Raw genomic sequence first — 15074 nt, forward strand, 5'->3', positions numbered from 1 at the left:
AGTGTTGCATTATTATTACATTAATATGTGAGTAGAAAAGTGTCTTTTCTGTTCAATATACTGCTGGTAGGACACTCCTTCCTAAAGTTACTACACGACTATGAACTATTGTTCATTACACACCAATGTAATAAGCAATGAGAAAACAATTATAAATTAAGAACAGGGAGTTTTTAAATAGTTGCAATGGACACTGATTTATATCACTAACTAATAGTGTTAGCAAATATGTAAGATATATTTTTAGGAGCACTTACAATAAAGGCACTGTTTAAAAATGGTGTATACAAGTTGTAATTACTAGCTTTATTAATAGTCAATAATAACTTGCATGTTTTATAGGTTTGCAGTTTTTGGACCATACGACCATCAACATATATTAAACAACGTATTAGAGTAAAAACTAATATAACCATTATTACCAGACATGAACAATAAACAGAAGCAAGATTTTTCTCAACCTGGTAAGCAACATATGTGGCACTGACATGATTTACTGTAATAAATTCTTTGCAAAAACGTTACGCCTGTCAGCCCACGATGCCACCCTATGGTGTGCCATCTATCAAACGGTAGGGGGCGCCACGCCCCCGGCGGCTGTAACCAGTTGTGCAACCGGAAGTTGTTTAGCGAAATTCATCGTTTTGAATCTAGTAGCTAGTTCAGCTATGCTAACTGCCTGCTGCTTCTTAGAGTGAGCTAAAGTGGAACAACTCCACGATTTATTAGCTGTATGCATATTTACAAGATGTCGGCGGGTTGTTAAAGCAGCAGTGTGTGTGCGGAACAATGTAACAGCTGTGAAGTAATGTCAACTCATCTTGGTGAGAAGCATTTTCTACTAACGTATTGTTCGGGAACTAAGCTAGTTAGCTACCATCCGCTCGTTCGTTATTAGCTCGCTGGCACGTTTGCTGCTAACGTCGGCAGGTGTGTCACTTATTAACGTTACTCAGATGTCCCAGTCTAAATGTCGACAGTTGTTGCATACGTTTTTTTTTTTACTGACATTACACCAGACGTCACGCGAGCTCGGCTTTTAGGGAAGTTTGGCCTTGTAAATTGAAGACCGTGGTTAGCTAGTTAACTGTCGCAAAAGTAGCGAGCTGGTGAACTAGCTTAATGCTAATTCAAATACCTGTCCACCTAGCTCATGTTGGTGCCGTCTGTTTAGCCTCAAACAAATTTTTGATTGCTAAAATGTGTTGGTCTCGTGGGCGTTGCCATTAAATTGAACATTGTTAATTAATTCAAGCTTACAATTGGTTATCTTGGTATAACGTCGAAGTGAAGACATCAGCGTTTTGTGATGGTGATGATGATAATATATAATGATAGGGAATTTGAAATCTGATTTCGCGTTATCTGACCCGTTATGATTCTGTATTTCAGACTTTGTTCGTTTACTATGAGCTCCCTATCAGCGCAGCTTCCTGCACCAAGCACAGCGTGCAGGACACTGCCAGGAGATGGAAATCAGGTACAATTAGAACAAAAAGCATGACTGTTGCTTCGCCTGTCAATTACCCAACATTGCACTTTTAGTTCATATTAAATGCAATACGGTGGATTTGCTCTTTACCCACCAGGTGCAACCAAAAGCCCCACTGCTGCAGATACTGCGTGTTGCAGGCGCACAGGAAGAAATATTCACACTCAAAGAGGTGAGCGGTTCTTTGAAATGTCAAGTATGTTTGTTAGTATGTAGCCTGTTTTACTCACTAACACCAAAGTGCTATCTGAGAAGTGGTCGGCCCAGGTTTCAGTTGTCTTTTTTACTAAAATGTGGGTCTTGTAGAAGGTGGCATTAAATGTAACATTGGTAAATAATTCAAGCTTACAATTTGTTTTATACTGGGTTCCTATTTGTAAAAATGTCCCTCTAGGTGCCGTGTGGTTTTCTGATATCAATATGTTTTGTAGGTGATGCATTACTTGGGTCAGTACATCATGGGGAAGCAATTGTACGACAAACAGAGGCAGCACATCGTCCACTGCCAGGATGACCCTTTGGGAGAACTGCTGGAGGTGGAGAGCTTCTCCGTGAAAGACCCGAGGTATTCACCCACTTTAAAAAATAGCCAACACTCAGTAATGCTTGTCTATACATCTAAAATGTATACATGAAAATAAAGAGACATATTTCTAATTCTCATAATTTAATTTTACAGCCCGGTGTATGAAATGCTCAAGAAGTATTTAGTTGTGCTTGGTTGTTCTGGTAAGTGCATTCATTTTCTGCTTCATATATTTATGTGAAATAATGATTCTGTCAGGGGGCATCATCAAAGAACAATGAATGTATGAATATGTTTGTGCATCCTGTAGTTCAGTACATGTGTGATGACTTGTAATTTAATTGTGTCTTCTTCCTCTTAACTTTGTGATTTGATTCTGTGTCATTGGCTTCCTTAACATTATGTTTTCAAGTGAAGATCCCTGGGTGTATGTTGATTATCTATACATATATTCTAAAACCAGCTTTCTTTTTGCATGCTTAGTGAGTGCTTGTGATAGTTATTGCATCTCTTGGATGTGGGGGATGAGAGCTAGGCCATTTTCCAGCTTGTCCTACAAAGCTGAAAAAAACAGGCGTTAGTGTGAGAGTGTATTATGCTATAATTAAAGGGTGGGGATGTCCTTTTTCTGTTACTGTGTCTCATCTGAAATGCAGACGCTGCAGAGAATCTTTCTGTGGGCCGTGAATGTGTAGAGGGCGGAGTGGAGGATCGTGGTCAGGTAAAAACGAAGCATGGTGCTAAGGAGAAACAGAGCCTCCCCCTCAACCTTTCTCACCTCACTACACACAACGCTTATGAAAACAAAGTACAGGACTGGCAGGCTAAGTTTAAAAACTGTATTTTTGTCATAACATGCACTGATCACAGTGCTGGATTCAGACTTCGGTTTAGTCACTAAGATGATAAAACAAACCCCTGCCTGCTTGTGTGTAGTGAGGAGGGAGGGTAAGGGCTGCTGTCTTCGTCGGTGTGCATTTGTACAGAGTGGCACCGTCTCTGTACATCCCCATCCCTGGTTTGGTCTGGTGGTACTTTTTTTTGCGATCCACCAGCACCACCCGGTGGATGGGGGGCAGAGTCACCCTCTCTGTCTGTCTCAGAGTTCTCTTCTCTGCTCCGAAACTGGAGGAACACAGCTCCTGATCCAGCCACAGGTCCAGCAGTAATCCACCCCTCTTTTCCCTTCACCTTTTCTTTCTGACCTCCCTCCCAAAATCCACCTTGAAGCACCTACTTGTGTGTCAGACTTTGTCTAACCTCTGTTGAGTTTCCGTTCAAATTTAGTCCTTCGTCAGTGTCTTTTTGAATCAAATTAGTTACTATATTTCTGATTATCTGATCTAAGATCTTATCATTCTATAGTATGTTTTTCAAAAGTCCATATTTTCTCTATCAACTATGATTATTAGTTTATCAAAGTTAGACCTCAGATGCATCTTCATAATTTTAAGATGGCATTTTATCTAAAAACGTCTTGATTTCGAATGAACTCTTTTCCATAGACGTATATACTGTACATGACCTCTTTTTTTATTTTTTTACGGTATTTATGGATCTCTTAAAATAATTAATTACTTAAATCCTAGGATTTAATTTGCACATTATAACATTTTTTACTGGACTGAAACTGGATTGTAAATCTTTGATGCATTGTTACATCGGTGTTACTGGTTTTTCTACCTCATCTTTCTTTATCCATCTGTTTTTTTACCCTCCACATGGTTTTGGTGACCTTATCATATCCTAAATTTGACCTCCCTTCCCCCCCTTACCGTACCCTAACTGCCCAGCAGCCCCTTTTCCCTCTCCAACGATCACATACCCAGCGGCCATCTTGAAAAGGAGCTGTGAAACCTCCAAGTACCCAGTTATGGCTCTGTGTTCTAATTTTTGTCCTTCACATTTCCCCCCTCTAGATGTGTAGAGGTGTGGTCAAAGCGGGGCTGGAGGCCGGCAGTGATGGGCCTCTCCTGCAGACCCCCTCCCAGCGACGACCCCGGGAGCCAGACGATGGTGAGCAACACCGTTCCAAACATGCCCGGGACAACTTGTTCAAAATGCTAAAGTTAACAGTTCAACACCTCTCCAGACTCCCTCGAAGGCCTGCCACGGTCAGCATGCAAACGGCCCAAACTAGATGTTTCTTTGGACGAGTGGGACCTCTCTGGCCTGCCCTGGTGGTTTCTGGGTAATCTCCGTAGTAACTACAGCCGCCGGAGCAATGGCTCCACCGACATCCACACAAACCAAGTAAGAAACTTCATGTGTTGTTTGAAAGTTCATCGACTCGCAGTAGTAACGGCTTGTTCTGAGTCAAGTTGCAAGTTTTCAAGCTTAAAAACGAGCACAATTGTTGGCCAATGGCATGAATTGGAGTGTAACAGTGTTGGTCTGACTGATGTATCAGCTGTTTCCTGCGCAGGAGGAGGACACGGCCATCGTGTCGGACACCACTGATGACCTCTGGTTCCTGACCGAGGGCGGGAGCGAACAGGTGAGCGTGGAGATGAAGGAGGCTGCGCTGGAGGAAGGCAGCACGGGAGAAGGAGAGGCTCTACCTGAGGATGATGACGGAGGGAAGGAGGAGAAAGCAGATCGCGAGGTAGGATTTTTTTTTTGGACTTTGACAGGCTCGTACCACATATAGTTTAAAAATGCATGTATTCACACGCTAGGATAATGTTATGACATGTTTGTGCAAACAACTTGTGTATTTATCCAGATGCATGAAGAGCCGGACGAAGACTCGCAGTGCCTCAGCGATGACACTGATACAGAGATATCCACACAGGTTTGTGTGTTTTTATTTCATTTTATGTTGTAGTTTTAGGTTTTGATTTGCTGTAGATTCAAACTTAAACAATGCAGGTGTGTAACTTTGTATTTTCCTTGCCCATTAGGATGCGTGGCAGTGCACCGAGTGCAGAAAGTATAACACGCCTCTCCAGAGGTACTGCGTTCGCTGCTGGGCTCTGCGTAAGAACTGGTACAAAGACGTCCCCCGACTCGCCCACTCCCTTTCCGTCCCGGACATCCCAGCATGCAGTTCTCTCGCCACCAATGACGAGGAAGACGACAGCGACACGGGCATTGACATTCCGGACTGCAGCAGGACAGTCTCTGACCCCGTCATCCTGCCCTCCCACTCCACAGCCGACCGACCATTGCCCACCATGGGCGCCGGGAAAGGCAAGGGGCCGTGGCCCTCCAGCTTTCACAAGGATGAGCAGCTCTCGGGAGGGGAGAGTCAGGAAAATCTGGGCATGGAGATTGAAGAGGTTAAGCCAGAGGCCCTTTTGGAGCCTTGCAAGCTGTGTCGAGTGCGGCCACGCAATGGAAATATAATTCACGGACGTACGGCTCACCTCATCACCTGTTTCCCATGTGCTAGAAAACTACACAAGTTCCACGCTCCTTGTCCAGGATGTGGGATGATCATTCAGAAAGTTATTAAGATATTCATCGTCTAAATAGGACACGCATGCACGCACATCTGTCAAGCTCCGGGGAACTTCGAGAACAAAAAAATCCAACACAAACACATTTGACCACACAGATGCATGCACTCTGGTTCACACTCTGCTCGTAGATACATTAAAAATGTGCACCGCACCCTTAAAACCTGCAATGGTGTACACAAAATATAGCACTTGGTGAAGCTTGCTCTTGGTTGCATGGTTTATTCTGCATCACACTGCCTCTGAAGTATTTTTGGATGAAAGCTTGAACACAAGAGTTTTTGTTATACTAATTAAGGGACATATAAAGGCAGGCATATTTATTTATTTATTAATTAGAAGGTCACCAAGGGTGCATGTTTGTGTGAGCAATTTGATTGTATGAAAGCTTGTTTTTTCAAGCTGTGGATGTTCTCATTTGTTTTAGCATTGAATCGGTGCCACAACAAGTATTGCTTGCTTTAATTCTGTTAGTTTTGTTTGAATTTCTTGCCCCATAGATTCAATTCATCTGGACAAATGGAAAGTCAGTGCAGGAATATTTATTCCAGCACATTCTTGGCTATCTATAAAATAAATTAAAAAAACATTTTTATATCCAAGTATTGAAGCTCTCACATTTAAGTTATTAAGACGAGATTGAAGGAAGAACAGGAAAGAGTAGAATCAGGATTTTGTTGTTGACGGCTGCAGATCCATAAAAGTATATAAGCTTTTCTAATAAAAATAATTATTTGTATAATTGAATGTACTATAAAATACAAATGTCGGTGGCTTAATTGCTGTTTTTCTCAACATAGTGTTTCGAAATGTAGAATTTAACCTGCTTGAGAATGCACAGCTGAAGTATTTACTGTAATTTCCTCTCGGCTTAGTAATTTGATGTTAATATGTATTCAATATTTGCAATCGCCAAGCCACTGTTGACAGTTATGCCTGCAGTAAGTTCTATAATTGTTGGTTAATATTTAAATGTTACTGTTCAGAAAAGGTACTTTACATCCCTTCCTGAATGTATGATAAATGAACAATCTCTGTATATTTTGTACTTTATTTATTCATGATTTAAGTTGTGTTGATTGGTTGACCACCACCTCCAATGAAGCAGATAAAGGCTGCACTTAAATACTTTTTTAAATGATATATGGAGAGTCTTAAACTAAATTACTAAATATTTTCAGTTTGATTTCAGCGTTACACTGCCACGTAATGACTCTGAATTTTAATTTGTATAGTATAGATGTTATTTTGATGGATTCTTTGAAGAATGTATTGATGGACCATGTAGATACAATTAACTTTCATTATACTTGTGAGCTGCCTACAAATACAGGAGGCTCTATACGCTCACAAGTAAGTCTAAAAATCTAACTCTGGGCTTTGCGTCATGGGAATATGACAGATAGTATCTGCTTTTACTTGCGTTTAATCTTTCTGCCAGCAGATGGGGAGAAGTCTGAATATGGCATCTGGTGTACAGTACTGCTAATGACATGTAAAGCATAGTGCATGTATCCTCTTGTGACTAGAGCAAGCGCTCCGCTGGTGCGAGAACTATATTGGCTATATATAAGCAATATTAGGTTAATAAAGGCCGCTGTATTTATTGCCATAATTGTGCTTCGAGAAAAACAAACCTCTTGATAAACATGTCATGCAAATGGCTCCGCTTACATATTGTACCCTCGATCTCTTGGTTCAGAATGACAGATTTGTTACAATAATTGACATTAACAATTTAATGTGCTTTTTTTTTTTTTTTCAACCTGTCATGGAATGAAATGAGTTGTTTTGTAAAGCAATAAAGAGTTTAGTTAATTGTTTCGTTCAGTTCCCCTGCTCCGTAGCGAAGAATACATCATTGTGCGACAGGCCGTCTGTCATGTGTTCTCTCCTCCTCGGCTGCAACTCTGCTTCCTCATTATCCAGCCGTTTGTTTCCTCTTGTCCACTGTAGAGTCTTTTTGCTTTAACACTTCTGCGTTCTGATTTGTGCCTAGGAAAGCTATCTTATCCCAGGATGTTGTATAGATAATAATTTAACATTTGGGAAGGTTCCCTGTGTCCCCTCTAAAGCGCTCCATCCGAAAAAATAAATAAAAAGGATTCACTAAAGCCTAGAGAAATAGCTTGTACGGATATATTCCTTAGTGAGAAAATATATTTTACCTTTGAAACTGGTTTTACTCTGGGCTTTACAGAGAGTTAGGTTAAAACATCAATGGTGAAGGAAGTTTCAAGTAAAAGTCCTGCATTAAAAAAATTACCACAGTAAAAGAGTTATCAGTTAATTGTCCTTTTGTACTTTATGCAGGAAAATGGTCTACGACTTTCATACTATTACATAATTTGAATATGTATTTAGGCACTTTTGTTCGTTGAGGTGGAGCTCATTTTAGGACTATGATGTCTGCCCATTCTGAGGATATTTGTTTGGTATGTAAAACGTTACCAAATGGGTAGAAATAATAATTCAAAATATTTTTTTTCTATCAACTAATCAATAAATCAGTTATTCCACTTTCAACGACATCCACTTAAACACAGACAGTGGCAGAACTTCAGTCTTAGTGATACTGGATCTCAGTGCTGCATTCGACACGGTCGATCATGACATACTACTACACCGACTGTAGGACTCTCTGGCGCAGCACTTAAGTGGTTTGAATTCTACTTGAAGGACCGACAATACTTTGTGTCAGTAGCTTATTACTGACCAGGATGACGTGGAGTTCCTCAAGGCTCAATACTGGGGCCTCTTCTGTCCAACATCTACATGCTTCCACTGGCTCAGATTATGGAAAAACAAAGAAGTGTGTTATTATATTTATAGATCTGAAATCAAGATCTGGATGTGTCAGAATCTTTTTCAATTAAATAAAGATAAAACAGAAGTTATTGTTTCTGTTCTCCAAGGACGAACGATTGAAAGTGAGAGCTCACCTTCAATCACTGATGTTAAAAACCTCAAACCAAGCCAGAAATCTAGGTGTAATTATGGATTCAGACCTCAACCTGAACAGCCACATCAAGACAATTACAAAGTCAGCCGACTATCACCTGAAGAATATATCAAGGGTTAGAGGACTCATGTCTCAACAGGATTTGGAGAAACTTGTCCATCCATTGCTATGGAGCCAGTACAGTCTCAATAATGGTAAATGTGCATACTGGCTCCATACTTAACGGTGTGTTCACAGGCCTCTGTAAAAAGTCAATCTGAAAGCTGCAGGAGAGTGGACAACATCACTCCAGTTCTGAGGTTTTTGCACTGGCTTACTTTCAAATCCTGCTGCTGGTTTATAAAAGCACTGAATACTTACATACTTAAGTATGTTTGTGATCTGCTGCTACCTTATGAACCCATCCCGGCCCCTCAGGTCGTCTGGTTCTGGTCTACTTTCTGTTTTAAACATGAAGAGGCAGCGTTCATCTTTTTTTGCTCCACATATCTGGAATAAGGTCCCTGAAAGCTGCAGGTCTGCTGGGACCCTCAGCTCCTTTAAATCCAGACTGAAGACTTTTCACTTTGCTGCTGCCTTTAATTGAACCAGATTTTGGTGCAACTCACTTCTGCATTTTATGTGTGAAACTGCACTGCAACTGTTATTCAAGTTTTATTTTGTTATTTTGCTTTTTGACTTTTTTAATGTTTTCAAATCCTGTTTTCTCTGCATTATGTTTTGATGCTTTTAATGGTTTTATGTGAAGCACTTTGAAGCACCTTGTTGTTGAAATGTGCTTTACAAATAAACTTGCCTTGCCCATTGTACGAGATCTTAATTTTTCAACTCAAATAATTTTATTTATTTTGTACTGAGGTGGATACCGACTACATACAGACAACATTTTTTATTTATTCATTTTTTAGCTTAAGTTTATTGTAAGTCTGTGTTAGGAGGACCATTCAAAATAAGCTTTTAACTGCCTGGTATCTGTGCATATGACAGTAAAAACATCTTAAATCTTGACCGACAGTCCACCATTGGCCAAATTCCTGCTTCAGGGGGTGTCGCTGTCCTCCCTGTGACTTGCACAACAGTATTTAACGCTCGTCACAGCCGTACTAAAATGCTTTCCCCACGCTTCTAATTCAAGAATGGCATACTGTTTTGCGCGGCGTCTGGCACGTCACACAGCGTAGAGACAAAGAATGGTACAGACACCCCCGATGACATGGCACCCAGAGAGCTCGGCAGCTCCAGAATGGCACGGCCCAGGGAGTGGTAGGGGATCTGCATGTTTCCATGGCGACAGTACATCCATCCCAACATCCCAGAATAACTTACCGCATTCTCCCTTCATCCCCTATTGCGTATGCAATACTTCCTACGGAGAAAATAGTTATGATAGAAGCTCTCAGTTGAACATTGCCGCCATACCTTTGTGCATTTTTCTCGTGTTATTGCTCTCACTGGCTTCCTTGATGCAACTTTATAAATATACATATATCTAACATAACATTAGATATGTATATATAATATTTCTGCGTAACTCTCTTCTTGTGTCTGCATACCTCCAGCCTGTCTATCCTCCTTTGCTGTCTTCTGGTTGTGTGTCTGGATGTCTGTAACTGTATCTTTGTGGACAAGACCTTTCTCTCACCCCCATGCACACACACACACACACGCACACGCACACACACACACTCTTTCCCTCTGTTTTGTGTGCTATTTGGGAGGCCGCTAAATGTGTCCTGCTGCTGACATGGGAGAAGGTCAGTGGAGCGAGATGTACAGAAAAAGGCCTAAAGATTAAAAAAAATAATTTCAAAATAAGAGTCGACATAACGAGGGAAATAGAGATGTGACACATTAACATGAGATTAGAGGAGGAATATTTTTGCTCGTATTCACAGCGGGAGGTCTGAAATGGAAGATGATATACAGAAGCTGGGCTGGCTGGGTTCAGGGCATAGTTTCCACATAGCTGTCCGCTCACATCTCACAACACTGGCCTCAGACGGGATTCAGCAGTGTCTCCTAGAGGGAGCAAGTCAGATTGTGCTTCACACTTAGTCAGCGTCTAGCTCTAAAATACCTTCAAATTAAACTGGATAGATTTGTACGAGGGTCCCTGTGAGATACCTGTCTGACTAACAAGCAATGGCATCCCTGTTTTGAGTAGTATTGGAATATATCTTGCTTCTAGCAGTGGAGCGCGGGCTACTCACAGTGAATATCTTTAGGTTCTTTCATGTGCTGCAAAATGCGAGTAAGAACTGGGTTATGCATGTAGATTTGAGTATGTATATATGTGTGTTTGCCCAGGCATTGCACTGGGATGCCAGCACAGGGAAGGGCAGTGGATGGCTCAGGGGGCTCAGTCCATTCCTGTGATTTAACATGACACCACTTGCACTAAGACCGCGACAGCTGCACATGCACATGCCGGCAATTCTGTTTGTTGTCGGGGGGGATTACCCTGCGATAAAAGCCCCAGTGAGCAGCAGCATGGCTGGGCTACAGAACTACTGTTCCCCCCCCCCCCCGCCCCTTGACTTAGAAAGCTTTCTCCAGGCCTCCAGAGCCCTGTGAAAACACAGGTGTGGGCACTTCATTCTGAATCGCAGTGAATGGGAGTATTCTCCCGGTGATTGGTCATAGTAGTGTCACATCACCTTCGGGCAGCAGTCATAGCACTGAAGCTCATGCTGGGTCACTTACTCCACCGAATTAGTGCGCGGGGGTAATTAGCTCAGACTGCTCCCATTCAATCGCCTCAGAGTCGGAGAGGGCGATTGATTTTGCGATGGCGGCGTTGTATCGATCTGGCAGGCGGACGCCGCCTTGTCATCGCTCACCAACGATGTTGTGTACTCAGCACCGTGAGCTGGGGAGAAGAGAGCTCGGCACGGTGCCGTTTGAAAAAGGAAAACGAGTTGTCAAAGGGCACGGACATGCAGTTATCATGGCGACTGTGTAAAAGCAGTCTCTGGAGACAGAGTTGGGCATCTGTTGCTGTCACTATGGTGACCACGTCCCCTCTGGAAAGCACTTAAGACCAGAACATTGTCGCATGAGGACAGACTTCACCCAGAACAATGCAGACCAGAAACACTCCAGTTTAAACACACACACACACATTTACCTTCCTTTTCCTTAATTGTACATTCTTTAACCTTTTAGAAACTGTGCGTGAAAATCCCCCCGCACCCATTTTAAGTCCCAGCATGCCCCATTCAGACAATCTTTTGGCATAAAATACGTAATTTTAACCAAACAAACACAGTTTTTTGACTGAAACTCCTTCCTAACAGGACAAGGTTTTGTTTTATCGTGATTTTTGTTGCAGATTATGATTCTTTTGGTCCTAATCTTTCCAAAAAGGTGTCTTATTGACGCTCCAGGAGGCATTTTTGGGGAATCTGGCTCATATTATGCTGGACGTTCATACTTACGATCAAAATATATTTTAAAAGGGATTTTTTTTTTTACAGATATACATTTTTCCCAAGACTTTGTTGAACTAATATATACAAATAAACACAAGTATTGAAAGTAATTTAGGGTTCCTACAACGACTCAAACACAGGGAAAAACAATGAAACAGGGAAAAAGAAGTCTGGAGCGAAAAATTGGTTCCACAGTTTTTAACCGGTTAAGATATGTCTCATTTTTATGTTCCTACCACAACCGTGTTCACCATATATTTAAATGTGCCCACTGTTTCAGTGTGGAAATAGAGGGTGAGACCAGGTTTGTATGTTGACAAAAAACTTTAATGACGTCAATTAATTGCATTACATATTCAGAAACTATTTAAAGTTCTATGAAAATGGGTCTTTGAGACAAAATTATAATACAAAAGTTACCAAAATTAACTTTAATTTGTTACATTGAGTTGTAAAGGAGCCTGGAAAAGATTATGTTTTACTTTTAATTGTGCAAAGTATACTTACAATTAATGAATTCCAAATAATTGTTTGCTAACCTTTTCCTTTTCTTCTTCGTTCTCAGCAGGAAAATACTACTGAACACAGAAAATGTCAAATGTATATTTAGTTCATTAATTCAAACACACATAATGAATCAGGTTTTAGATGAAGAATGCGTATTTACTTTGATTTAAATAAATCTCTGTCAGCTTTTCCCAGCAACTCAATCACAAACATTGTCTCAGTTTCCACAATAAGTTGTCCACCGTCATGGAGTCATATCATGGAAACATATTGCTCACTGGTTATTGTGTATCATATTGTATTTCACTGCATAGAGGTCCTTGTTTATCCCCCTTTAATCAACACTGCTCCACTCTTGTTATGTTACTCTCCTCTTACATATCTGAGATTTCCCAACTGCGCTCGGATGACAGTTCTCCAGGTCAGTGATGATCTTGAGGCTAACCTGGGGTGAGGAGGACGGCCCCCCTCCCCTCTCCCCCATCTCCCCCCTCCTCCCCCGCCTCCCTCTCGCTCAGCTGTCCCACAATGTGCTGCTGCTTGTCACCGAGGAGAAGTGGAACAGTGTTGCCAGTGACCAGGCAATCCCTGCACGCACACACACACACGCACACACACACACGCACACACACACACGCGGACACACACAGCATGTACACTTGCATTGTGGATTTAAAACAGTTTAAAGTGTAAATCATTCGGCTTCTACTGCTTTGAAGTATAGTTATCTCTGTTTCCATCAATTACATCAACTCTTTTCTTGCTTTCTCTAAAATCAAATTAAATATGATCATAAATAAGATAAGATGAGATAAAATAAGATAATCCCTTATAAGTCCCTCAGTAGGGAAATCACAGGATTACAGCAGCATTGCTCACAAGTAAATAAAGGTTTTAAAAAATCAAGTTATATAAATAAACAGTAGAACGGGTAATAAAACAAAATCAATAAAAAAAAGAACAGTAAAAAATTAAAAGTAGAAGAATATTAAATATACAAATGAATATGAACATGTTGTGTGTCCTCTTACATGTGAGTGATGTTGTGCAAAGAGCTCATGTATAAAGCACCAGTCTCAAAAAGGTAAATATAGGTCAACTGCATAGTTAAACTCCTAATTATAACTTCACTGAGTCCAGGATAGAGGATACAAAGGTACAGTACAAACAATAAACTTCTGGTTTATTATATCTCAAGTGGTCTCGCTCCTCAATCAAGACACAAGCGTTTGCCTGAAACCACGACAAAACGCACGCAACACACGCGCAAGATCTGTGGTTCTGCTGACAATGCGTTACGATGACAGAGGGTTATGAGTGACTCTGACACACTGCAGAGCCCCCCCCCCCCCCCGCCTCCCCTCTGCTGCAACCCTGAGAGCAACACAGGCGTCTTTGTGCTCACTCCACCATCAGTGACTATCCATCACAGGCTAACCTGACAGCCCACCGCAGCCCCGCGCCAAGCCTTGACTCTGCAATCTGCACTCTGCCTCAACCCCCAAAACCCCGAGCCCGAAAGCACGGGACGGACGAGCCCACCAGCCGCCAGACAAGTCCTGCCAAGACCGCCGCCGGGCCGCCCGAGGGGTTTCTGTGTCTGCAGAAACAAGTCATTTTATCTTTAGGGATGCTTTCACTCACGGAACATCCTTTTTTTGTGTGTGGAATAATTTGACTTTGGAAATATACTCCTGTGCCAATTTAAAGTCCCAGCGTGCCCCATTTAGACAATCTTTTGGTATAAAATAATGTTATTTTTCCATTTTTAAACCGAACAACACAGTTTTTTTGACTGAAACTCCTTCCTAACAGGCCAAGTCTTTGTTTTATTGTGTTTTTTTGTTGCAGATTCTGATTCTTTAGGTCCTAATCTTTCCAAAAAGGTGTCTTATTGAGCGATCCAGGAGGCATTTTTGGGGAATCTGGCTCATATCATGCTGGATGTTCATAGTTACCATCAAAATATCTTTTAAAAGTGTTTTTTCTTCCAGATATATTTTTTTTCCCCAAGACTTTGCTGAACAAATACATACAATAAACACAAGTATTGGAATCAATTTGGGGTTCTTAGACGACCGAAACACAAAGAAAAGAGGTCTAGAGACAAAATTCCACAGTTTTCAACAGGTTAATATCCTAATATATGAGAATAAAGAACAAATGAAATAAGTATTTACAAGTACAAAATGGACCTTTTTGATCAAATTCAAAGAGAGAATAATGAATAGATGAATGTAGGGACTTTCTTGCTTAATCAATCAAACCAGGCACCTGTAGTATGTTGCGTGATCGTTGCGTGTTTGTTGTGTATTTGTCTTGCATGTCAGCATTGTGTGTGTTTAGGTCTCCTGCTCACAGAGTTCCATGAAGACTCGAGAGCTCTCACCAAAAGCGGTCGTTGAAACTTCTAAAATCTGTGTATTAATTACTAGGATTACAGTAAATGTAGTAAATTATCCCCTGCTGAGCCACATACCATGACCCTGGAGCTGACACACTTCTATAAAATGCACCCTTAATTAATATTATTATCACACCTGCACTTCGTAACACATGCTAAAGTGATGAGCTACACTACAACGGAGCACTGTGCCGTAAACGATCAAATGGCAGAGGAATAATTACCGAGCTCTTCACATGTCTGATCAGACTAATGAGGAAATTAATTTACAAAATATGAGTAACAAATACT

General features: G+C 41.2%; 1 protein-coding gene across 2 annotated transcripts; it reads left to right on the top strand.

The window, feature by feature from the left end:
- The first annotated feature begins 628 nt into the window (after positions 1–628).
- mdm4 (MDM4 regulator of p53) lies at positions 629–7297 on the top strand. Of its 2 annotated transcripts, none has more exons than XM_068594241.1 (11): positions 629–824; positions 1393–1480; positions 1590–1664; positions 1924–2057; positions 2172–2221; positions 2675–2739; positions 3938–4034; positions 4111–4271; positions 4429–4623; positions 4744–4812; positions 4922–7297. In XM_068594241.1, exons 2-11 carry the CDS (start codon positions 1409–1411, stop codon positions 5489–5491), a joined length of 1488 nt encoding a protein of 495 aa, XP_068450342.1. In that variant the 5' UTR covers positions 629–824; positions 1393–1408; the 3' UTR covers positions 5492–7297. The 2 variants fall into 2 exon arrangements, with proteins under 2 accessions (XP_068450342.1, XP_068450343.1); XM_068594242.1 differs by having other exon boundaries at positions 630–824; positions 4444–4623.
- Positions 7298–15074: the final 7777 nt, after the last annotated feature.

This window comes from Clinocottus analis, unplaced genomic scaffold (assembly GCF_023055335.1).
Source record: "Clinocottus analis isolate CAN_PGR_092001 unplaced genomic scaffold, fCliAna1.0.p SCAF_3, whole genome shotgun sequence".
Lineage (NCBI taxonomy): Eukaryota > Metazoa > Chordata > Actinopteri > Perciformes > Cottidae > Clinocottus > Clinocottus analis.

Coding starts and splice junctions, on each gene's coding strand:
- mdm4 (XM_068594241.1), top strand. CDS start 1,409: ATGAGCTCCCTATCAGCGCAGCTTCCTGCACCAAGCACAGCGTGCAGG. Junction 1,665..1,923: donor AAATATTCACACTCAAAGAG/GTGAGCGGTTCT, acceptor TATGTTTTGTAG/GTGATGCATTACTTGGGTCA. Junction 2,740..3,937: donor GAGTGGAGGATCGTGGTCAG/GTAAAAACGAAG, acceptor TCCCCCCTCTAG/ATGTGTAGAGGTGTGGTCAA.